The sequence below is a fragment of the Lontra canadensis genome, unplaced genomic scaffold, assembly GCF_010015895.1.
Source record: "Lontra canadensis isolate GAN:19392208 unplaced genomic scaffold, GSC_riverotter_1.0 scaffold227, whole genome shotgun sequence".
In the NCBI taxonomy this organism is placed as follows: domain Eukaryota; kingdom Metazoa; phylum Chordata; class Mammalia; order Carnivora; family Mustelidae; genus Lontra; species Lontra canadensis.
Genome location: NW_022631221.1, coordinates 78,096 through 103,235, shown reverse-complemented (window position 1 = coordinate 103,235; position 25,140 = coordinate 78,096). Strand labels below are relative to the sequence as shown.

At 45.6% G+C, this 25,140-nt stretch overlaps 1 protein-coding gene across 1 annotated transcript in view; it reads left to right on the top strand.

Moving 5' to 3' along the window:
- Positions 1–456: 456 nt before the first annotated feature.
- Positions 457–25,140, top strand: part of SMOC1 (SPARC related modular calcium binding 1) — a 97,189-nt gene continuing 72,505 nt past the window's right edge. The window contains exon 1 of the mRNA XM_032849399.1: positions 457–800. Within this exon, the coding sequence (XP_032705290.1) occupies positions 540–800 (261 nt within the window). The 5' untranslated portion in view covers positions 457–539. The remainder of the gene's footprint in view (positions 801–25,140) is intronic.

Genomic DNA, 25,140 nt, shown 5'->3' with positions numbered 1-25,140 from the left:
GATTTCTTAACTCCTTTGAGCCCTAGTATCCTCTTCAGAAAAATGGGGCTACAAATATTTTTCCTGTTTATTTTACAGGACTGTTGGGACAACTCGTGGAATTCTGTCGAAGATTACCCACGCTTAAGGCCTGACTTTTTAGCCGGGTGGGCGTTCCGGGAGTTAGGGCCGCTGGAGCTCTTCGAGGCTTCCTCAGACAGAAGGACCGCGAGAAAGTTGTTCTTCCTCCCAGGCTCTCCGGGAGCCCACTCCGGCTGAGCAAGCGGGTGTCTCTCCTCGGTGGGGTTGACCGCGAGCCGCCCCTCTGTCCGCTCTCCGATTGGCTTTCACCTGCCAGAGGGTCGGCTGCTACGGGCCCCTCGGCCTGTCAATCAGGGCCGCCCGGCTCCGCCCCGCCCCTCCCGGGGGTTTATAACGGGAATTCCCATGGCCTGGGCTCTGGCGTCCAACCTGCTGCCGCCGCGGCCCGGCCGAGCCGAGCGAGCGAGCACCGCGCGCAGAGCACACGCTCGCGCTCCAGCTCCCCTCCCTGGCGGTTCATGACCGGGCGCTCTGAGCGCAGCGCCGCCGCCCCCGCCGCCCCGCCGCCCGGCAGCCGCGAGGGCCCCCGAGGGAAGGAAGGCAGGAAGGCAGGCGCAGCCGTGCGCCCCGCGGAATCCGCGCCCCCCGCCCGCAGCCGGCTGCCCGGCCCGGCTGGCACCATGCTGCCCGCGCGCTGCGCCCGCCTGCTCACGCCCCACTTGCTGCTCGTGTTGGTGCAGCTGTCCCTAGTTCGCGGCCACCGCACCACGGGCCCCAGGGTAAGTGCGCCCCCGGCCGCGCGCCCACCTGCGGAGGGAGCCTGAGGTCGCCTGCCCCCATCCCTCGGGGCGGGGGGGGTGGAGGTGGAGGGGGAAGGGAGTTGTCAGACCTCGCCTCCCCCCGCCACCCCGCACCTACCACCCGGTCCCCGTGGGCTTCTGGGCGAATAAAAATTTCTCCCGTTCTTCCCCCCACCTCCCTCCTTTCTTGCAGCGCCGATCTGCCTCCCGCCTTCCCCCTCGAACTGTCACTGGGTTTTCTTTCCCTGTCTCTTCTCCTAGAGTATTTTGCTCCGAGCGGGTGCCTCCAGCGTCCGAAAAAGGCTCGCTCTCCGCTCGAGTGGGCTGCCCTGTGGTCTCACGCCGCGCGGGGTCTGGGTCCCGGAGCGCCGGCGTTCTTGGCAGGCGGCGAGGGGGTGGGGGGCAGCTCTGCCTCCAGAGTTTTAGGTTACCTGAGAGCCACACAAGGACCTTGTGTTGTTGTTGTTTTAAAAAGTGATCGCTGCTCGTAAAACCCACGGCAGATAATTTTAATGCTCTCTCCTGCTGGGCACAGCCCCGGAGCAGGGGTGGAGGTGGGGGGCTGCGGAGAGGCGCTGCGCAGTGCTCAAGAGTCTTTTCCCCCTGACTTCGGGGCTGGGAGGTTGAACTACTTGTTGAACCTTGGTCTGATTGGAGTTTCTGAACGATATGCAAATGTGCCAATTCTGTGCACAGGACAGGCTGTCCAGAGCGTTGTAAAATCTCCTGGAACTGAAGGCATTGTGTTCATGGCTGGTCTAAATTATTGCTCCTCCCACCCCAATTGGTCTAAATGAAGGATTCCGCTGCCTTAAAAAAAAAAAATGTGCTATTAAACCACCTGGTGGTTCATTTGACCGAACTTAATCCAGAGGATCTCTGGCCAAGAATCAGCTTATGTCAGGGCAGTCTCTCCGGATAGCTGCTTGCCTCGACTGGCAGCCTGAGAGTCCGTGTGAAGCAGCTGGAATCTTTGTGAAAACAAGATTGGCTCCCTAAGCGCCGGGGGCTTTCCAGGGTATCTGCGGGCCTAGCCCCATTACCACCTGTTCAGACCGCAGGTTCTTTATTCGGAGCTCTTGCTCTAGGAGAGTCCTCTTTATAGCTGTCGTGTGTGGAGGAAAAGCCTTGCAAAGGCTGGGCAGCCTTCCCGACCGCCCGGATACCGGCTGCTGCTGACGTGGGAGCCCAGCTATCACTGGGAGATCAGATTTGCAGCCACTTAGGAAAGAAAAGTGTTTGTCCCCGTGTTGTGCCGGCTCTTGCTTTTATGACCAGATGTGCCACAAAAAGCAGTTAAGGTGCCGCAGATTAGATCCAGGGCGTGTCGTAAATCCTCGACAGCAGGCGTTCTCGAAGCTGGGGCGAGTGTGGGCTCCGGGAGGGACTTTTATGGATGCAGATGAGGATGCCTTTTAAATGAAGCTGCTTGGTTTGATATTAGGACTCCGCAGCTCTTAAACTCCGAGGTCAGGAGAGCCACAGCGTTCCCTCCAATAATTAGGAACAGTCAAGACAGAGACGCAGACCAGAGCACCCCGACTGAAATCTGGATGCCCGCCCACACGAGAGGCCCGGAGACAAATGGTGGGGGGCTCGTTTGCTGCTGGGCATGTCTAGCATCTCAAGCCATATGGCTTTCCTTCTCTGCCTCCTGAAATTGGAGGAAGCAACTTTTAGGGGAAGGCTAGAGGCTTTAGGGGGAAATAGGGACATTGGTTAGGTTTCCTTCTAGCTTCTTTAGTTTAATCATTCGATAGATCTGATGAAATAAAACAGGAGCTGTAAATAGGCTTGTGTGGATCCCAGCTGCATTCTCTCTTTCACACACACACACACACACACACACACACACACTGTAAAAGTACCAAGGGAAAGCTGTTGTCTTGAGCATGTGCTTACTTGGGTGCATTTATAGGCTACAAGAAGAGCTGCCGTTCAGGGACACGGGGGCTGGGCCATTTCCATGACCGCTTATGCATAGAACAACAAGGAAGGGGGTCTTGTTAGTGCCATTTTGCAAGTGAGACCCTGGGAAGCTAACAGGCTTGCTTGAAACACTGATGGTGCACATGTAGCTGTGGGACCCACGTCCCAGTTTATATGGATTTACAGGTGGTGTGCTCTCCCTACCACCAAGCCACCGCAGGGAGCGCTCATCCCACCAGTGGTGCTGTCCCTCTCACAGGAAGAGATGGCTCCTTGAGACAATACTGAACCTGGACGCATTAGGGGAGGCTGTAAGAAAGGGTTAATAATATTTTTTGGTGTCTGAATCACTAAAGGGTGATGCCTTTGAGTTTCAGGCAATCCCTAAAGATTCCAGCTCTCTTCTGTGGCTTCTTGATGGCCTGAGGAGTGTGGCTCTAGTGGCCAGTGTCAGTGTCAGAGAAGCAGAAACATCTGGTTTGTTGCAATATTCCCTTGGGCACACCTGGGTCTCTTCTGTTAATCTTTTGAGTGACAGAGGCTTAAGGATTGACATCTTTTCCAGCTGGCTTTCTAGGAAACCGAGAGCATGCCCTTTTGGTTTAACTTTATCTGGCCCACTAATTGAGCTCCCCCGAGGCCTAGACCCCAATCCTCGCTCCCTTATTTGCTTCCTGCCTTCATAAAATTCCTGACATCTGTTTGACTCTGGAAACCCACAGCTATCAAGTATCAGATTGGAGGCTATTTTGTAGGAAGCACCTGATTTTTTGGTCTCCGAGCTCTGAGCAGCCACTTGGCTACCTGGGATGCTGGTCAGGATCCTTTTAATTACTGAGAAGGCAGGCATTTCTTTAATCCTGTACAATTTACCGAAAATGTTTCGGGGGAGGTTAGGGTGGGGGAGGGGCTATCCCAGGATGATGGAGTCTGGCTGATGGTCAGGCCAAGTCAACTGCCTGTCTTTGTCTAAACCTCTGTCTGCCCAGGAGCTGGGTGATGGCGGGAACTGGCCCATCTTCTCTACTGGTGCATCCCCAGAGCCTAGCACGGGGCCAGGTGCTGGGTGGGGAAGGACTATGTTGTTGTTTATGGAAAAAATCAGTTAATGCAGACAATGCATGTTTAACAGCATTCTACGGGTTCCACTTTCTTAGTGCTTTTGCATGACTGGAGGCCAGAAATAGATTTAAGAAATTTGAAAAGAGGCGAAAATGGGAAGGTCAAGAAGCCTGAGTAAGGAATTGGGTTTCTTGTTTTATGTCTGTTCTTTATTGGTTCTCTCTCCTCTTGCTGGCTGGGTTTGCCCTTCAAAACCCAGCTCCTGCACCACTCCCCAGGAGCTCTCCTGCAGAACACCCTTTGGGGGAGAATTGGTCGCTCTCACCTTCGACCAGCTCCTGTATTTGGCTCACTTGCATTCTAACTTCGGCTGATCTTTCCACAATGAGCGTCTAGAGATCAGGCTAGCATCTCCACCTTCTCCGCGCTAACGCTGGTGGCACATCACGTACAACCCTGTCTTGGGAAATGAACAAACTCACAGCACCTTGAGGGCAGAATAGAGGTCTTATTTGTCCGTGTGCTGGGTTACACTGCAAAGTGTTCTCTGAATGTTTACTGAAATGGGTCAGAATCTGCAGTGGTGTCCAAGCTAGACCCCTTGCTCTCATTTGAACCTGAAATTGGTTATTTCATAAATAATCTTCCCCCCATTTACAGGCTTTTGTTCCTTGTTTAAAAATTAGTATGTGTGGTGGTTATGGGAGGTTTGGGGGAGGAGAGACAGAACGAGCAAACTGGGATGGGGAGCAGGTGTGAAACAGCTTCTAGACTGCTCTCTTTCTTTTGGCTAGTCTGCGTCAGTGTCTGGACTGGGGTGGGTCCCTGAGTCTGTGTAGACACTCTTCCTGTTACCTGTGGGCCTGACAAGACCCTTCTTTTCCACCCCGGGAGATTTATCTGAAATGCTCATTAGGTGTTAGGCAAAGAACTTGGTTTAAACATTTTGATGGAACTGACATGTGAAATTTAGAGGAGCGAAATTGAGAAGGCCAGGAAGAGGAAATGATCATCTTAGAAGCTGTAAGAAATGCTATCAAATGGAAAACACTTGGATGTTATCTCATTTTCTCCCAAAGTTGAAATTCACATTTCTTATGGCCCAGCAATTGCAGTCCTAAGTACATATGCCCAAGAGAAACTCATGACCAGGAGGAGACCCATGCAACCATGTTTGTAATGCTGGAAGCCTGTAAAAGCCCACATGCCCACTAGTTGGAGGGCAGATTAGTTGATGTTTTCACACGGTGCAGGATCATACTCAGGCAAAACAAATGAGCAACATTGACATGCAAAAATATGGATGAATCTTGGTAATAGGATATTAAGTAAAAGAAATGCACTGGAAGACAGAGCATGGCATCTTATAAACTTAAAAAGCTAAAATTAAAGAAAATATCTTCTAGGAATACATATAACTACAATAATGCTCTATGAGAAGAAAAGCGAAGTAATGTTAGACAGAGGATTTAGGGCGAAGTTATGGGGGAGCAGACGGTTGGAACCATATGGTGGGGTAAACCGTATGGTTAGTGTAAGTTAATGTCAATACTTTACCTTTTGGGGGAGGGGAGGATGGGTTGGAAAATAGTTCTCTGTTAATAAAGATTAGTGGCTGATTAAATGAAAAATGAAAGTGGGGCCTGGATAGACCAATGTTGAGTATCAGGAACCGAAGTTTATGATTAGTTCAATTCTTGGCACCCCATGCTCAGACAAACAAAAGTTCCCAGAGCAGGAACTCCTGTCTTGCCTCCTTCTGCTCCCCCTCTTCCAGATGTGCACATGGTCCTACCTAAAATACCATGCTGGGGAGTGATTATTGGCTTTTGTTTCAGTTCTTGGCCGGTTCGACCCAGAGCAGGCCCAGGCCCTGGCATCAGTATCTACATCAGCTGGCCAAAGGGCTCGTTTGTAAGGCTGAGTCTGCGGTGGGCTGTCTTCCCTCTCCCTTACTCAGGGGGATCTATCCTGCACATCTGGGTCCCCTGCCCCACAGAGTAGAAAAGTTCACTAGCTGATGCTTGGGTCATAAGACTTACTTGCCCCTTGGGGATGGACTGGGGGAGGGGGAACGGAGTGCATCTGATGTGATGCCTGTCTTCATCCTGGCCTCCTCCCTCACCCCCCTGGCAGAGCCTGGGGGAAGGGAGCATGGCCTTCCTTAGCAGGTACAGGGCACCCTTTCTCTCCCGACCACATAGAGATCTATTGTTTAAGCAGCCAAGTTCCTGGCATCGCTGGCGGTGGAGGTGGTGGGAGAGAATGTCCGTGAGGAGGCCCCCCCTTCCCCGTTTGTCACTGCATAGCCGTTTGGGAGAGGACAAGGGTTGAGTTGTGGATGAGAAATCGATCGGAGCTGTTTGTGAGGCCTGCCAAACAGGGTTAGCATTGTACATATGTGCTCTGCACACATCCAGAGTCACCGAGGGGATACGAGAATTGGATCTCCAAGAACATTCCCAACAGCGCCATAAAGACCCCCAAAGCAACATGGGTCATATAGCAATTAATTGGATTTCATTTTGCATCTGACATCATTCTAAACTCAATTGCTAGATCACAAAATAATCTTACCTTTGGCAGAAATCTAAGCTTGTTAGGTGTGGAGCCCTGCACACTTCTCAGACATTGATTTCAGCCTCCTTTTGGGAGCCAGTGTTGGGCAGCCTCTGCCGAGCGAGCGGGAAAAGGTGCTCAGGAGAGCTGGAGTTCCAGGACAGCTTCCCACCACCCCCACCCCCCAGCTGGGAGGACCACACTGAGCGAGGTTCCAGGAGACAATGCAGTGGATGCTTTGAAACCTGACAGATACTCTACAAATGTGAGCAGCTCTGCCCTTCCTCTTTAATATCCGTTTCACAGGGCAGCGTCGATCTGATTCAGATAAGGACTGAATGCTCTTCTCCTTCCTTTTTTTATTTAAAGTATTGACGGTGGGGGAAAACTGGACCTACTTCCCAGAATAGTTCACTTTTAGGACCAGATAAGCGTCTCTGGGACACTGCTGGGAGTTTTAGGTATTTTGGTTGGGTGTTTATTGTGTATGAGTTCTTGGAGAACACTGCAAAGCCAGGGAAAGGACACAAAAGTAGATCATAAGAATGAGGGTGAGGTGGAGAGAGTTGCCAAAGCCCACGGACCGCTCCCTGCTCCTCGGGTGCCCAGAGCCGCTGACCAGGTGGAACACAGAGCTTCACTTTGTCCGCAGCAGTGTCCGCTGGACCTTTTTTTGGGGATGGTAATATTCTACATTGGCACCGCCCGATGGTAGACACATGTGACTGTTGAAGTTTTAAATGTGCTTAGTGCAACCGAGGAACTGAATTTTTAATTAATTTGATTTCAGTTAATTTAAATGTTAATGTTAAAATAGTCACATATAGCTAGGGGTTATCACACTGGACAGTATGAGTCTCTAGCCATGTGCCCACCCCTACCCCCTGCCAGATGCCTCCACCATGTGCCCCAGACTGTAGCCGTGCTAAACCATATCCCATTTCCTAACTTGTCTTTTCCTTCCCATCTCTGTCTCTCAAAATTCTGCCTGTCATTTGGATGGCTCCACACAGTCCTCCCAGACTTGCCCCAAGCAGAGTTCTCTCTGCACCCTGGGCTTTGCTCATCCTGGTGTCAGTGCATGTCTCATCTGCCCGGTATCGCAGCCGACCGTATGTAGGAAGGTGCTGGGGCGGCCTCAGCACAGACTTTGGAGAGAGACAGACCCAGGTTTGACTCTGGCTTGGCCTCTGTGGTCCTGGGCTAGTAATTTAACTTCACGGGCCCTCAGTCCCCTGATTTGTCCAATAGAGGTCATAGCGTCTATGTCCAGGGTGGTGGGGAGGATGCACGTGGGATGTCTTAGCTTCCCATTCCTGCTATAACAAGTACCACAACCACTGACTTAAATAACACTCATTTCTGGAGATTGGAAGTCTGACATGGTCTCCATGGGCTAAAAAATCAGCAGAGCTCAGGTCCTTTTTGGAGGCTGTAGGGGAGAATCCATTTTGTTGCCTTTTCCTGCTTCTAGAAACTGCCTGCCTTCCTGGGTTGGTAGTCCCCTTCCACCTTCAAATCCAGCAGAAGCTGGTCAAGTCTTTTTCATGCTGCCATCTCTCTGGTTCCAACTCTTCTGCTGCCCACCTTCCTCTTAAGGACTCTTGTGATTGATGAGCTCAGATGTTCTCCTTATCTTATGGTTAGCTGATTAGCAATCTTGATTCCTCCTAGCCATGTAACATAGCATTATTAGGATTAGGACATGGGCATCTTTGAGGGGCCATTGTTCTGCTGACCACATTCACTAAAGGTTGAATATAGTGCCTGGCTCATAGAAGGTGCTTGTTAAACTGGGGCCATTATAATGACCCACATCTATTAGTTTCTTTCCTTTCAGAGTGGGAGTCTCCTAATGGTGGAATTATTTAATTTTCTTTATAGACTTATCCTGGCCAAGGACAGGTGCTTAGTAAATGTTCATTGAACAATAGAATTTTTGAAACATAGATTGTTTCTTCCCTTATAAAGATATATTGAACAGTAAAAAAAAAAAAAAAAAAGGAAACTGCAAATCAGAATATATGATCCTGTTTGCTCAAAGCAAAAAAATCTGGTTTATGTACAGAAAAATGGGGTGGGTTATAAGTCCTGTGGTTAATGGTAATTAACATGGGATATTCCACCTCTATGGGATGTGTTTTAGTAAATATTAAACTAATTTTACGATGAGCATTTTTAAATCTTAGAGGACAATAATAAAGATTAAAACACACGTGATTTAAAAAAAAGTTCCAAACCTGTCTGAATCCAGCCTGAATACCCTTGGATTCCGTCTACATCTGACAGTTAGCCTGTCTCATGTTAGGCTGATTTTCAGGTTTAGTCACTGTTAGCACCAGGCCTCCTACTCATTTCCAGCATGCTTTGAACTTAGTTTGCTTTGAACTTTTAAAAAAGATTTTATTTATTTATGTGATGGAGAGAGAGAGAGAGAGAGCACAAGCAGGGGAAGCAACAGGCAGGGCGAGAGGGAGAAGCAGGCTCCCCATGCAGCAGGGAGCCCGATGCCATGCCCGATCCCAGAACCCTGGGATCATGACCTGAGCAGAAGGCGCTCGGTCAACTGACTGAGGCACCCAGGCTCCCCAAACTCGGTTTGCCTTAAAGGAGAGTTTCCAGTTAACCTTAGCAGGACATAAATGTAAAAATGTTCTTATTGCTGCTGGTGGAAATATAAATCAGCACGGTCACTTCGTAGGATTGACTTTTTACTTTCACTCTGCTATATGCCCTAGAGAAATGTGCTTAAATATGTGCCAAGACACATGTTTAAGGATGCTCATAGCAGCATTTTTTGGTAGCAATAACAAAACTGGAAACCGCCTACGTGCCCATCAGCAGGTGACTAGAAATATGAATTATGGCATATACAAAAAGTGGAATACTACACAGCACCAAAAATGGCTAATCTAAAGCTATAACCATGATTATGGAGGAATTTCATAGTCAGAATGTTGAGTGAAAGAAGGCAAAATGTACAAAAACACATACATTATGCCATTTATATAAGGGTTGAAAGCATGCAAGAGCGATGATTGTTCAGGAGTACGGACATATGTAAAGAGTGCACAAGAAAATGAAGGGTGATGATAACTCTGAAGCTCAGGTTAGTGGTTAATTAGGTGAGAGGGCAGGAAGGCCAGTGACATGCTGGAGGGGTCACAGAAGGTTTGCCTTGAATCGGTAATGTTTTATGTTTTTAAAGCTGGAGGTGAGTACATGGATTTTTAAATTCTATTTTGTATGCACTACATAATAGATCATACAGTTTTCCAGAAAAGATAAAAATGGATTTGGATAGGGGCGCCTGGGTGGTTCAGTGGGTTAAAGCCTTTGCCATCGGCTCAGGTCATGATCTCAGGGTCCTGGGATCAAGCCCCATATCGGACTCTGCTTGGTGGAGAGCCTGCTACCCCCCCACCCCCCTGCCTGCCTCTCTGCCTACTTGTGATCTCTCTCTCTGTCAAATAAATAGAATCTTTAAAAAAATGGATTTGGATATATCACAACAGAGTTTTAAGAGCAAGCAATAAAAGTCATGCTTCTTTGAGGGGTCTGTACTGTTGATCACACTTTTCCTTTCCCCAGAAGGACACGTTCAGGGACATTTAGCCAAACATACGGCCTCCCCACCTCTTTGCATTGCTGGCCACTTCCCTCCTGCCCTCCTGAGGCCCTGAGGCCATGCCTCCCCCCAGCTCAGGGCCAGGCGCAGGTATGGTACCGTCTTCCCCGTCTGTCTGACAGTGCTGGGGCTCCTCTCTGCTCTCCTGGGCCTCTGCTTTTCTCACTGTACTTGCTCTCATTGCATGATTAGGAATGAGCTTGATCATTTTCTCAAACTTATTGATCATTAATTTAGGGTTGTCAGAACTGGCAAATAAAAATACTAGTATAAGATTGCCTAAATTGTAAATTGCATACATTTGAAGGAATGTACACCAGAAGAATGTAAATTACAGAAATTTGAATTCAGGTAAATAACATGGTCTTAGTGTAAATATGGCCTAAATAAAAAACCTGTCATTTATCTAAAATTTTTTGTTAATCATCTGAAATTCAAATTTAACTGGGTATCTTGTATTGTATCTGGCCATCCTATGTTAGCTCTTTTTCTTTTAGGAATCATCTATCCAGGTTTTTTGGTCAATTTTTAAAGTAAGTGTGGTAATTTTTTCTCCCTGGCTCACTGGCTAACTTGGAGGAGTTTTTTGTTTGTTTGTTTGTTTTAATACTAAGGATATTAATCTGTTTTTTTCTGTCATGTCTGGCAGATGCCTTTCATTATAAAAAGACAATGGCCTCAGTCTAGTAAATTTTACATCTGTATGTAGTTAATATGTTATTATGGTTTCTATCTTTAGTAACAGGGTGAGAAATGTCTCCCCCTGCTAAGATGGTAGAAATTAAGGTGAATACATTTCTGAAGTTGCACAAGCTGGGTGACATATATCACACCTGCCATCCATTTCATGTTTGATGGGAATTTATATAGTATTTTCTGTGAACTGAACTTCTTAATGTAACCCCATGGAAAGAGCACTTGCCCTGTATTTCAGAAATTCCCAATAATATTTGGAAAGAAGATGTGTCAACTGAAAAATATTCCATTAAAGGTAATTACTTGGGGAAATTTATATAAAAAGTGTCACTTTGGGTGCAGGCTATCCTGGAAGAGACACTAGGACTTTGGCAAAGAATTTAGACTCTCCTTCACCTTTGGATCTCTTCCATTCATCTAAAAAAACTTTTCCTTATTATGAAAAATTCCAAATACAAAAAAGGAGAGAGTGGTGTAACGGATTTCCATGGAACCCTCGCACAGCTTCAATAATGGACAACTCCTGGCCAATCTCATTCCTTCCACCCACCCTCCACGCCCCTGTTCAGATTATTTTGCGAGTCCAGACATTATATTTTATCATCTGTAAATATTTTCAAATATATCTCTAAAAGATAAAGACATTAAAAGAAACCTAACCACAATGCCATATCACAACCAAGGAATACTAATAAGTGCTTAATACAGGTATTTTGAAAGTTGGCATTCAGCCTGTTGGCTTTTATGAAAGATCTGCAGTAGAACCAGTGTTTGCTACCCGACAGTCATCCCAGGAGGAGTTTTGCCTTTACAAAAGGAGGGCAAAAAGCAAAAATCGCATTCAGTGTTCACTCTGAAGTGAGCCCTTATGGGGCTGGGGGTGCAGCTCCTTCCCTAGGAACCACACTCAGCGGCATCTCAGCCTCAAGCCACCAGACCTTTGAGCTGTGTCTGGGAGCATCTCGCTTTCTCATTATTTATTTTGTGCACCCATTAGCAAGCTGTGTCCTAAGGTATCAGAAAAGCCCGCGAGGTTATATTTTGCACCTGGGAGTGCTAAAAAAATGTTTCCATATAAATTCATGGTAATTGCTTCTTCACTTTGTACTTTTTCTGCTGATGAGATGTTTCATAGGACGGCTGTACTTTCAGACAACAGGGGATACCTCTATAATATAATGCAATCAACATTCAGATCTCCCTGATTATCTCTTAGATGTGGTTTTATGTGAGTTTGAAACAAGACCCAAATAAGGTCCACATATTGGTTAATCTGTATCTTAAATCTCTTTGAGTCTATGAATTTCCCCTCCACCTCCTTTTTACTTTGTGATTTATTTTTGAATAAACAGGTGGTTCTAGGGGTTTCTGCACTAGATGTTATTGACTACATTCCTGTAACGTTGTGTACCACATTCCTCTGCCCTTCATATTTCTTGTAAAATGAGAGGTGGATCTAGAGACTTGATCAGATACAGATTTCATATATATATATATATATATATATATATATATATATATATATATATATATATATGATTCCATTTATTTATTTGACAGAGAGAGAGCACAAGGATGGGGAGTGGCAGGCAGAGAGAGAGGGAGAAGCAGGGTCCCCGCTGAGCAGGGAGCCCAGCACGGAGCTCGATCCCAGGACCTTGAGATCATGATCTGAACCAAAGGCACATGCTTAACGGACTGAGCCACTCACGTGCCCCTAGATACAATATTTTCTTGGCAAATATATTTCATGGGAGTCAGCCTGTTTTTCCACTAGGAGGCACGTAACATCTGTGCTATCAGCATCATTTGAGGATCCATTAGTTTTCTAGGAGTTGTCAATGATTTTTTAAAAAATAATTTATTTGAGAGAGAGAGTGCACACTCAAGAAAGAGCACGAGTGAGGGGAGGGGTGGAGGGAGAGGCAGACTCTCTGCTGAGCTGGGAGTGCATCATGGGGCTCAGTCCCTGAACCTCAAGATTGTGACCTGAGCCGAGGGCAGACACTTAACAGGCTGAGCCACCCAGGCGCCCCTGTCAGTGATTTTTATTTTAAATATTTTTTTTTTAAAGATTTTATTTATTTGTCCGAGAGAGAGGGAGAGAGAGCGAGCACAGGCATACAGAATGGCAGGCAGAGGCAGAGGGAGAAGCAGGCTCCCCGCTGAGCAAGGAGCCCGATGTGGGACTCGATCCCAGGACGCTGGGATCATGACCCGAGCCGAAGGCAGCTGCTTAACCAACTGAGCCACCCAGGCGTCCCTGTCAGTGATTTTTAAACAAGTAACAGGTTAAACTGAAAAGAGCTTCTATGCTTTGTGTGGCGTTGCCATCTTTCTCGTCTCTGGTGTTTCCTCCAGAGGGCTTAGTTGCCAATGTTCTCTTTTCAGCAATGGCCTCCTGATGGGGAGGCTGTGTGACTGCAGAGCTCTGAGAGGGAGACATGCTCCAAGTTCTTGGTGGGTGGCCGAGGAAGGAGCATCTCCTTGATTTCTGGGGGAAGCAGTAAGAGCGTGAGCTGGTTTTACTCTCGAGTGCTAACCAAAAGGCCTCTAAAATGTAATTGTAGATCGGCTTCGAGTATGATCTTTGGTATGTACACATCAGTTGGGAATTTATATCATGAGAGCAGAGACCGTGTTTTGAACTGGCTTACCCAATGAAGACACAACGTGGGTTTCGGGATTGGTAGGACTCAGCATCTTATTAATGCCATCAACAGTTTCCCCCTGCCTCTCTTTGTGTTGTCTTTATGTTTCTCCCTTTCTGCTTTTGTGTTGTCTGTCTAATTTCAAGCCTAGCTTTTCATGGTGGTAGGATTGTTGCAATGATTCCATACTTCTCATCCCAACATCTTATTTTCTAGAATACAGAAGAGAGGTGACTTGAAGTTGTCTTTTCAGAGAAGCAACAACCTTCATGCCTAGATGATGTCAGAAAACTTTGGCATTTAGCTCATTGATCTAAACTGGATCAAATGCCCATTCTTTGGGCCAATCCCTTGGCCAGGAGAGTGCCATGCTGTGAGTGACTTAGGTCTGGATGCCTTAGGACGGTCACTGTGGCAGGGTTGGAGACTGGGTACCCATTTCTGGAGCTGTGGGTCAGGTGGTTCCTCCTCCCTCTGCTGACTGCATGGCCGCACATGGTGGTGAAGAGAAAGGGAGAGGAGGGCAACAAGCAGTGTCTGTTTTGGGATTTGGAGCATTGTTTTTTTTTTTTTAATCAGCAGAATGGTGGGGTGGGCTGTGTGGTAAGAAGTGTGCTGGACACCGATGGTCACAGCCTGGTGAAGAGGGAGCTCTCCTGTTACTGTGTGATCCGTCCCCTCCTCTACTAAAGGGAGAACAGATGACCTCCAAGGTTACTATTGGCACAGACGTTCTGAGATTAGGAGCTGATAGGAAAAAGGGAACATGGGAAAAATTTGGACCCTTTCCAGGCAGAATAAATAGGCCAAATGAGGATGATTCCAGAAGGCCCCCCAAATGAGATAAGCATGAGGCATCATCCCACAGTGGGAAGAATTCTCAGGGGCATCTTCCTTGTATGCATGAGGTAAGATCTGTCCCCACTCCACCCAGTCAGGATCCGGATCCCTGCCTCCTTGCTCTGTCTGTGACTTTCACATTTAAAGGTGCCCTGGAGAACTTTGGGAAAGGGGTAAAGGTCCTGCCAAGGGGAGGAACTAGCTTGAATTCTAGTAGAGGATCATATTTCTGAGTTGCCTTTGGCCAATTTACCAGTTTCCGTGTGGCCCCAAAGTCAGGCCCTGTGGAATCCTGACCCTCCACGACACCTGACTACTGGTATTCTTTTACCTTCTGTTTCATAGGGTTCTGGTTTCTCAATCCCTAAAAGAGGTGCATTCCTGGTTTCTGCAAATGCTGAAAGCTTTCAGGTGGGAACGTGCAACAGAGCAGACACAACAAGTAGCCAGTGATACAGTTGGAAGAAGTAAAGGCTGATCTTGTCAGACTCTTAACGCTTGTTCATAGCAAGGCAGTGAGCGCAGGTGTTCACAGAGTCAGATGACGAATGGCCTGGAGCACAGGGTGCATGTTTTATGGTTGGTGCAATCTTTTCCTGGGAGGCCTTTTTAAAAATCAATACCCAGTTGGAGGGTTGAAGCAGAAACGCTTTGTATTTGTTGAAGAGGGTTTGAAAGCGTCCAGGACACTTGGATGGACACGTTCTCCCTGCCTCCCTGGCAGTGACTTCAGAAAACCCGAGGGCAGGTCCAGGCCTGCGCTGGGCCAGGCGTTCTGAAGGCAGGGGCCGAATAGAGAAGTGGATGCTTCGTTTCTGTCTGTCTTTACTTCTCTTTGGCTTTGAGGTTCACGTACCCTCTCATGTACCTTCTCCCCATCCAGGGAGAGGCCTAGAAAAAGATAGCACCCATAGCCTGGGCTCCATCTACGGCTGATCTCGGTTTCTAGCTTTTCTTTCCTGAAAGCCCCAGCTAGCTTGAGCATGAAATCCATCTCCCGTTTCATTGCTAGGAGGTGAGAGAGGTCAGAGCCAGAGCCGTCTGACAAACTGTTTGCTTTCTTGCCCCTCCGGAACGCAGCGTGGCATAGTGCTTTGGGACCAACGAGACCTGGGTTGAGTTCTAGTTCTAGTGCTTCCTCACCGTGTGCTCCTGGGCAGATGGACTCTGAGTTTCACCCCCTCATCTGCAAATGGAAGATTTTATTTACCTCATTGGGTCACTGCGGAGCTTAAATGAAATAATGTCAGGATGCTCAGTAAATGTTAACTATTCATACAAATAATGGACGTAACAGGAGAACGTGAGAGATTCCTAGAAGAACCCAAAGTTGTTTTGTTTCCCTTAGTTTTCCTCCTTGGAATTAAGGCTATAAAGCCCATCAGTATGTAGAAGATTTCTAATCTGTGGTTCTGTTACCTATTGCTTAAAATGAAACTGGTTCCTGTATGTGTGATCAATCGCATTCCTCCCCTTTCCCAACCAGATCCAGGTCAGGACGACTCTCTTAAATGGAGGAAAGATGTTCTTCAGTGTGATCTTCCTCCATTTGCTGTTTGACCATGTCTTCTCCAGGCAACACTCTGCTTCCTGAAATCTTCCTTCACTTTCTCTTTCCCAGGATGGGAGTTTGTCTTCCTGAGTTTAGCATCTGAAGGAAGCTTGAGTGAGCCTTCTCACCTTTGCTTTTTCCTCTAAGACTGTGGGAAGCAGTCTTGCTCTTAGCAGGCAACCAGAGGGCCACGTGACTCCATGCCGATGTGCCTCCTCATAACTTCTGGGCTCAGGGGTCTGGTGACTTCCCAGTATGTTCTCAGATCAGGTCACCAGGCCACTGCCCAGAGGAGGCGGGAGGAGTAGTGCCTGATTCTCTGGTGCTCCTCCCCCTCCAATCAGCCTTCCCTTGGCCTTGTTTGGAAAGCCCATCCCAGCAGGTCCTGTGGGTGGGCCCAAACCCAATCTTCCAGGCTGCTTTTAGAACCACATTTCAGAAAGGAAAACTCCTGGCTCTTAGCATGGCTTCCTGAGGGATAGTTCTAGATAGGGTGACTTAGGCAACCGTATCCACATCTTCTCCCTTCCAGGTAGTTTACATTGGTAAATTTGGACCATTGACATTTAAAGTGATTACTGGTGTAGTTGGATCCATTTCAATCATATTTGTGTAGTTTTCTATTCCTTGTTCATATTCTTGGTTCCTATGTTTGTCTTCCACTTTTTCCCCATCTTCATGCTTGTAACTGAGCATTCTATGGGACTCGATTTGACTCCTTTCTTAGCATATCAATCATACTTCTTTTTAAAAACTTTTTTTAGTAATTGCCATAGAATTTGCAATATACATTTACAATGAATTCAACTTCACTTTCTTTTTTTAAGAAAGCCTCTTTACTTATTGATTTTTAAAATTCCAGTATAATTAACATGCAGTATTATATTAGTTTCAGGTGTACAACATAATGGTTCAACAATTCTTTACATTACTTAGTGCTTACCACAGTAACTGTAGTCCCCATCCATCACCAAACAACCTTATTACAAAAGTATTGATTATATTCTTTATGTTGTACTTTTCCATTTTTGTGACTTATTTATTTTGTAACTGGAAATTTGTCCCTCTTAATCCATCTTATCCACACCCCCTACCTGCCACCCTGCTCTGTTAACTACCAGTTTTTTAAATTAATTTTTAATTTTTTATTAACATAAAATGTATTATCAGTCCCAGGGGTACAGGTCTGTGACTTGCCATGTTTACATACTTCACAGCACTCACCATAGCACATACCCTCCCCAATGTCCATAACCCAACCACCCTCTTCCTAGCCCCCTCCCCCCAGCAACCCTCAATTTGTTTTGTGAGATTAAGAGTCTCTTATGGTTTGTCTCCCTCCCGATATCATCTTGTTTCATTTTTTCCTTCCATGTTGCCTCTCAAATTCCTCATATCAGGGAGATCATATGATAATTGTCTTTCTCTGATTGCCTTATTTTGCTCAGCATAATACCCTCTAGTTCCATCCACGTTGTTGCAAATTGCAGGATTTCTTTTTTGCTGGCTGCATAGTATTCCATTGTATATATATACCGCATCTTCTTTATCCATTCATCTGTTGATGGACATCTAGGTTCTTTCCATAGTTTGGCTATTGTGGACATTGCTGCTATAAACATTCGCGTTCACGTGCCCCTTTGGATCACTACATTTGTATCTTTAGGGTAAATACCCAGTAGTGTGATTGCTGGGTCGTAGGGTAGCTCTATTTTCAACTTTTTGAGGAACCTCCGTGCTGTTTTCCAGAGTGGTTGCACCAGCTTGCATTCCCACCAACAGTGCAGGAGGGTTCCCCTTCCTCCGCATCCTCGCCAGCATTTGTCATTTCCTGACTTGTTAATTTTAGCCATTCTGACTGTGTGAGGTGGTATCTCACTGTGGTTTTGATTTGTATTTCCCTGATGCTGAGTGATGTGGAGCAGTTTTTCATGTGTCTGTTGTCCATCTGGATTTCTTCTTCGCAGAAATGTCTGTTCATGTTGGTAAATACCAGTTCTCTGTATTTAAGAATCCATTTTTTTGGATTGACTCTTTTATTCTTTGTTCATTTGTTTTGTTTCTTAAATTCTGCATATGAGTGAAATCACATGGTATTTGTCTTTCTCTGTCTGACTAGTTTCACTTAGCGTAATACTCTCTAGCTCCATCCATGTTGTTGCAAATGGCAGACTCTCATTCTCTTTTCTGGCTGAGTAATATTGCATCATATATATATATATGTATATGTGTATATATGTATATATGTATATGTATATACGTGTATATATATGTATATGTATATATAAACACACACACACACACACACACACACACACATACATATATACCACTTCTTCTTTATCCCTTCATCAACTGACGGACACTTGGGTTGCTTCCATATCTTGGCTCTTGTAAATAATGCTGCTGTAAACTCCATACTGTTTTTCACAGTGGCTTCAACAATTTGCATTCCAGCCAACAGTGTGTGAGGGTTCCCTTTTCTCCACATACTCGATGTTTGATTCTAGTGTATGGTGATACCTCAGTGTGGTTTTGATTTGCATTTCCCTGGTGATGAGTGATGTTGACCATCTTTTCATGTGTTGGTTGAACATTTGTATGTCTTCTTTGGCAGAATGTCAATTCAGGCCCTCTGCCCATTTTTAACTGGATTATTATTATTTTTTTAAATATTGAGCTGTATAAGGTCTTTATATATTTTGGATATTAACCCCTTATTGGATATGTCCTTCGCAAATAGCTTTCATTCCATAGGTTGCCTTTCTGTTTTGTTGATGGTTTCTTATGCTGTGCAAAAGCTTTTTATTTTGATGTAGTTCCAGTAGTTTATTTTCATCTTTTGTTTCCCTTGCCTCAGGGGACATATCTAGAAAAATGTTTCTATAGCTCATGTCAAAGGCATTACTGCCTATGTTTTCTTCTAGGAGTTTTATGGTTTTAGGTCCTACATCTAGGTCTTTAATAGATTTTGGATCTATTAAAAAGAGAGACAGTGAGAGAGAGAACAGAAGCAGGGGGAGCGAGAGAGGGAGAAGCAGGCTTCCCACCAAGTAGGGAGCCTGATGTGGGGCTCCATCCCAGGACCTTGGGATCATGACCTGAGCTGAAGGCAGATGCTTAATGACTGACCAACCCAGGTGCCCCTTTAATCCATTTTGAGTTTATTTTTGTGTATGGTGTAAGAAAGTGATCCAGCTTCCCCAGCACCTAAGTCCACTTTGAAATACTACTCTACTGCTTCATGAATAGTGTAAGTACCTTATAATAACAAAATATTCCTAATTCCTAGTTCTTCCATCCTGGTTTTTGTTCCATCGAAGTAATTCATCTCACTTAAAAATAAGTTATAATCATTGAATGCATTGTTATTATTGCTTTGAACAAACTTACATGTTAGATCAATTAAGAATAAGAAAAAATGTCTTCCTTCATCAGCACTCTTGCTTTTTTTAGGTAGGTCTGCATTTCTGACCTGTATCATTTTTCTTCTCCCTGAAGAACTTTTTTTTTGGTTTTTTTTTTAACATTTCTTATAAGGCATGCCTATTGGCAACAAATTCCCTTAGTTTTTATTCATCTGAGAAAGTCTTTATTTCTCCTTTGCTTTTAAAAGATAATTTATCAAGATACAGAATTCTAGGTTGGTGGGGTTTTTTCCCCCTCTCAACAACACATGGAATATCCCAGCCTGCTGTCTTCTTGCTTGTGTGGTTACTGACGAGAACCCCAATGCATTTCCCACTTTTGCCTTTTTACAGGTGAGGGTTCCCCCCCTCCCTGGCTTCTTTCAAGATTTTTTCTTTATCTTTGATTTTCTGCAGTTCGAGTATGACATGCCCATGTATAGTTTTGGGGCATTTATTCTGCTTGCTGTTCTTTGAATTTCCCAGATCTGTGGTTTGATATCTGACATTAACTTTGAAGAGAATTCTCAGTTATTATCACTTGAGATATTTCTTCTCTTCCTTTCCTTTTTGTCCTTGAAATCCTGCAACATGTGTATTACACCATTCGTACTTGTCCCACAGACCTTGGATATTCTGTTCTGTTATCCCTCTCCTACCCTGTCTTTTTTCTCTTTACTTTTCAGTTTGGAAGTTTCTGTCAACATATCCTCATGTTTATTTTTTTTTAAGACATTATTTGTTTACTTGAGAGAGAGAGAGAGAGCATGAGAGGGTCAGAGGAGAAGGAGAAGCAGATTTCCTTCTGAGCTGAGCAGGGAGCCCGATTTGGAACTGGATCCCGGGACTCCCGGATCATGACCTGAGCCAAAGGCTGTCCCTTAACCAACTGAGCCACCCAGGTGTACCTACATTCTCACGTTTAGAGATTGTTTCCTCAGCTGTGTCCCGTCTACTAATGAGCCCATCAAAGGCATGCTTTGTAGTATACCTAAACCAATATAACATTGTATGTCAATTATAGTTTAATAATAATAATAATGATAATAATAATAATAAAGGCATTCTTCATTTCTCTTGTAGTGTTTTTGACCTCTAGCATTTCTTTTGGATTTTTTCTTAGAATTTCTGCCTCTCTGCTCACATTACCCACATTACCCATTCTTGCATGTTGTCTACTTTTTCCACTAGCGGTCTTAGCATGTTGAACATAGTGCTTTAAAATTACTGCTCTGCTGAATCAGACATCTCTCCCTTATCTAAATCTGGTTCTGTTGGTAGCTCTGTCTCATCAAATTATGTTTTTTGATTTTTAGTAAGCTTTGTAATTTCTTGTTGAAATCAGACGTGATGTGTTACGTAGAAAGGACTGTGATGAAAAGGCCTTCAGTGATGTTGTGGTGAGGTGTGGGGAGTGAGGAAGCATTCTATTGTCCTGTGATTAGGTCTCAGTCTTTTGGACTGTGAGCTTCCTAAGTATGTCTCAGTGCTTCCTTCCCTTAGATGGGATAGGATGGCTAGAGCGGGCCAGACTCAGGTACCTATTTCTCTTCCAAGTCAGGTTGACTAGCTTGGATAAAACCCCAATAAGTTAGGCTCTGATTAAATGGTTTCTTTTGATGGTAGGCCTTGTTAAAAAGAACTGAATGCCCTGGCTGTTTCTCCCTCCCCCTGCTGAAAGCATGAGGGAACTTTTCTTTGATATTCCCTGTAGGACCCTGGTACATTGTTCTTGCCTATCCCCAACACCCAAAAGCTCTCCCCTCACGTTAATGATGAAAAAAACAATAATCAGGTGCTCCCCAGTGCTGTGGTGAGTGAGTTAATGCATCGCAGTGAAGAGTGTTTGCATGTTCCTGTGCTCACCGTATGACTGGGCTAATAACCACATACCACAATAGCCTGGTCCAGCTCATGGAAACTTTAGTCATATCAGCCTATAACTGGGTGTCATTAACAAATTCTTGGCCTCTTCTCTGAGGAGTAAGACCCAGCAGTTAAGAATCTGTTACAGGGACACCTGGGTGGCTCAGTTGGTTAAGCGTCTGTCTTCAGCTTAGGTCATGATCGGGTCCTGGGATCGAGTCCTATATTCGCCTTCCTGCTTGGCAGGGAGTCTGCTTCTCCCTCTACCCATCCACTCTGCTCCTGATCACTCTCTCTCTCTCTTTCAAATAAATAAATGAAATCTTAAAAAAGTTTTTCATTACATCCTATAGCTACGTGTTTTTCAAAGTGTATGTTTCCTAAAGCATTGTGGGTAGCTCACCTGAGATGCCAAAGGGTCCAGCAACGTGCATTTCTCAAAAGTAGTGCAGGTGATTCTCATGCATTCTGTAGAATGACACTTCTTTAGGCTAAAATTGTAGAAGGGAATACAATCTACCAGGCAAGGCTTGGACCCAGGGCTCATGCAACTTTTGACTTAACATAAATGAATGCAAATTCAATTTGCTTTCACTAATACATACTCACATACATCAAGACTAGCTCCCTTGGAAGGAAGGGAGCCTCTTAAAGCTTCTGGCTTCTGCTTTTCAGATGTTATGTTCATGTTTGAGGGTAGAAGAGCATCTTGGCTTTGAGTTGGAGCCATTCATGCACTGGGTAGCTGCAGTTCTAAAAGGGTGATGTCCAGTTCTTTGGAAGACCAAGTCTTTAGGCCCACAGGAAACTGCTATGCCATGAGATGAAATTTAAGATGAAAATTTTTTGGGGTGCCTGGGTGGCTCAGTTGGTTGAGCGTCTGACTCTTGGTGTTGGCTCAGGTCATAATCTCATGAGTTACAGGATTGAGCCCTGTGTTGGGCTCTGTACTCAGCAGGGAGCCCGTCTGAAGATTCTTTCCCTTTGCTCCTCCCACTACTAGCTCGCATGTGCAGTCTCTCTCTCTCTCTCTCTCACTCTCAAAATATAAATAAATAAATCTTTTTAAAAAAGATGAAGATTTCTTTTTCCAGCCCCTTGTCCCATACTCAGGAGATGTTCAGTAAGATGAAAATAAGTGCTCCAAGTAAATTAGTACATTGGAGTCCAAGAGCTTCCAAAAAGTTGGATTCCCACTTGGATTGTTCCGTTGACCATCTTTGCCTCCCGTACTTGGGGGGAGGTTTGGACCTGAGCACAGCTCTAGTTAGGGACGGGCATTGTGGTTCATTCTCTAGAGCATTTATTCAGTGATGAGTTGGCCTTTGATAGGGCTGTAGGCGGCAAGAAGGAAATTGTTTGCATCTGATCTAGAGAAACCACTAAGTTAAAAGACAAAGCGTTCTGATTCCTGTTACGGAGCGTGTCTTCAGAAGCAATGTGACAGACGTCCGAGAAGGGACAGCTTTTGCCAGATGGAAGAATTGTGCAAGTGCTTGTTGCAAAAGGCTTTGTCCTATGTCTTTGTTTTTCAAATGCACAACAAGCTATTCAGTGGTGCACATAACACCCCACTGGGAAGCTGGGACTTGTCAGCTGGCAAAGTTGCATGATGCATCGGGAGAGGGGAGTTCAGTGCGTTCCGTGGTGGCTCTTTGCCCTGCCACCATCCTGAGAAGTCTATTATAGTAAACATCTGTTGGTTTGGTCTGCCTTGTATCTATTCTCTCTTTTCTGGTAATAAAATCTCTACTTTATTTTGGGGAGAAAGAAAGTAGAAGCATAACAAGCCACTCCAAAATGTAGTGGCTTAAAATACCTCCCTTTCCTTCCCCATAACTCAGGTGGACTATCCTACCTCCTGGGCTTGGCCAATCAGTGTGTGCTCCCTCCCAGGTCAGGAGTGCTCCTGTGACCCGAGCTGGACCAACAAACCCCACTGTGGGACTTCATGGTACAACTAACCGCTGGAGGAGAGAAACTCTGGGGTTGGGACACTGTGAGGACGTAGGCCCATGGTGGTTGGATGTCACTTGGTCACTGTGAATGAAAAGCTCACCCGACCATAAAGCCAACATAGAACAAAAACAAAGCTGAGAAGGAAAGACACTGGTTTCTGATAATATATTGTGAACATCTGGACACAGCTATGCCTGAAGCTCCCTTGTAGCTTCCATTATACGTGCCAGAAACGTCCTGTGGTAGATTAAATATGGCCACCGTTTCTTTGTGACTCTTTTCATTAAGAGGTGGAGTCTCTTTCCTCACCTCTTGAATTTGGGCTGGCCTGTGACTTGCTTTGCCTCATGGAATGTGGTTGGAGCAACCCTGTGTGAGTTCTGGACATGGGCCCTCAAGGAACCTTGAAGCTTAGGCCTTCACCCCCTTGGGCCACTGCCCCACAGCCACCATGTAAGAAAGTTAATCTGCTGGAGGACAAGAGGCCATGTGTAGGAGAACTGAAGCACCAGTCACTTGTACCACCTGCCCTTGAGATCATTTTGGACCTTCCAGCCAAATTGACCTTCCCTCTGATGGTAGCTGAGTGGGTGAGCCCTGGTGAAGCCAGCAGAGGAAATGCTCCATGCAGCCACAGCCTCAGAAATTGGTATTTTAAGCCACTAAATTTTGGAGGGGCTTGTTATGCATCAGTCAGTGGCTGATAACACTCCTCTTTTGGCTTAAGTCAGTCTGATTTTACTTTTTGTCATTTGCAGCACAGACTGCTTTGCAATGCTTCTACCTGACATACTTAAACATGATATGCGAAACCTTATCAAAAGTGTGCCCGTACAGAACTTTCTGCCTGTGCCACTGGGGCAAGGAGACCAGCTGCCTCCACCTACGTCTCCACTTGTCAGTGTGCGCGTGTGGACTCATGTGGTGGAATCCGTTTCTTGCTCATGTTTGTGTAACTTATTTGAATGATAGTGCCACTATGCCTGAAAGGTGGGGTTGTCCAGCATGTGCACCTGTCGGGAGACCATTCAATAGCTGGGCTTTACTGGTCGCTTATGTGATTTGACACTTGACATTCCTTCACCTCACTGGAGACCGTTCTCTCCAAGATGACTTCTTGAAGTTGCAGTTCCTTTTTATAGGCTCTTACACATCGCCTCTGGGGTTCCTGGTCTGTCCTTAAAATGCTTAGGAGATGTGAAGCATGTTATTTGAGACTAAGGAATGTACTAGAGGCAATTAAATAACACCAGCCCTTGAGTTGGATGTATGTGGGCTCCAAGGCTTGCTCTGACACCTGCTAGTGGAGGGCCTTTTGCATATCACTCAATCTGTTTGAAATTTTGTTTCTTTACAGGTACAATGGGAGGTAGTAATACCTGCTTCATGGGGTTGTGAGGCCCGTTCGGTGAGGGAAGGCATGGGCAGTCCCTGGCAGGCGGTGTTGGCAGTCCACATTTAGTGGTGACTTTCAACATTGTTTCTCTTGTTGAAGGCAGAGTATCACAGAACATATTTTTTTCCCTCTCCCTTTATTTCACTGTTAACACTGGAAGGAATCATGCATTATTTGGTTTGGAATCAAGATTGTAATGGGTCGCTTATGATAAAGAGAACTTTTTCTAACAGTGCGTCTGTTTATTTCCTTTCAAATATGACTCATGTAGAGGGGATGATGATATCAACAAATTTTAGCATCATGCGATAATGTTGCATGTGATAAAAATACGATGATGGTGAGATGGCGGTGCTATGGAAGCATAAAGGAAAGAGTGGCTACGGTTCTTTTGGGAGCAGAATCAAAGAAACCCCACTAGATCTAGGTATTTAACCCTGAGTAGGAGTTTCCAAGACAGGGACTGGAGAGGAATTTCCAGGCAAAGGCGTGGAGGTATGAGAGAGTGGTGTGTTCCAGAGACTGCAAGAAATTCAGTATGCCACGATGTGGGCTAATTGTAAGGGAATGTAAGGAGGAAGGCTGGACAGGTGGCAGCCAATCATGAGGGCCATGATGCCTCTATATTGCTAGGGAGTTAGACTTGGTCCTATAGAGAGTAGGGCATTGCTGGGGGGACTTTAAGCAAGAGAGTGCCATCAAAGTCCAGGCAATGAAGAGTTTGCAGGGATGCAGGAGGCTGTGGGACCAGTTACGAACTGATGACGGGAGTCC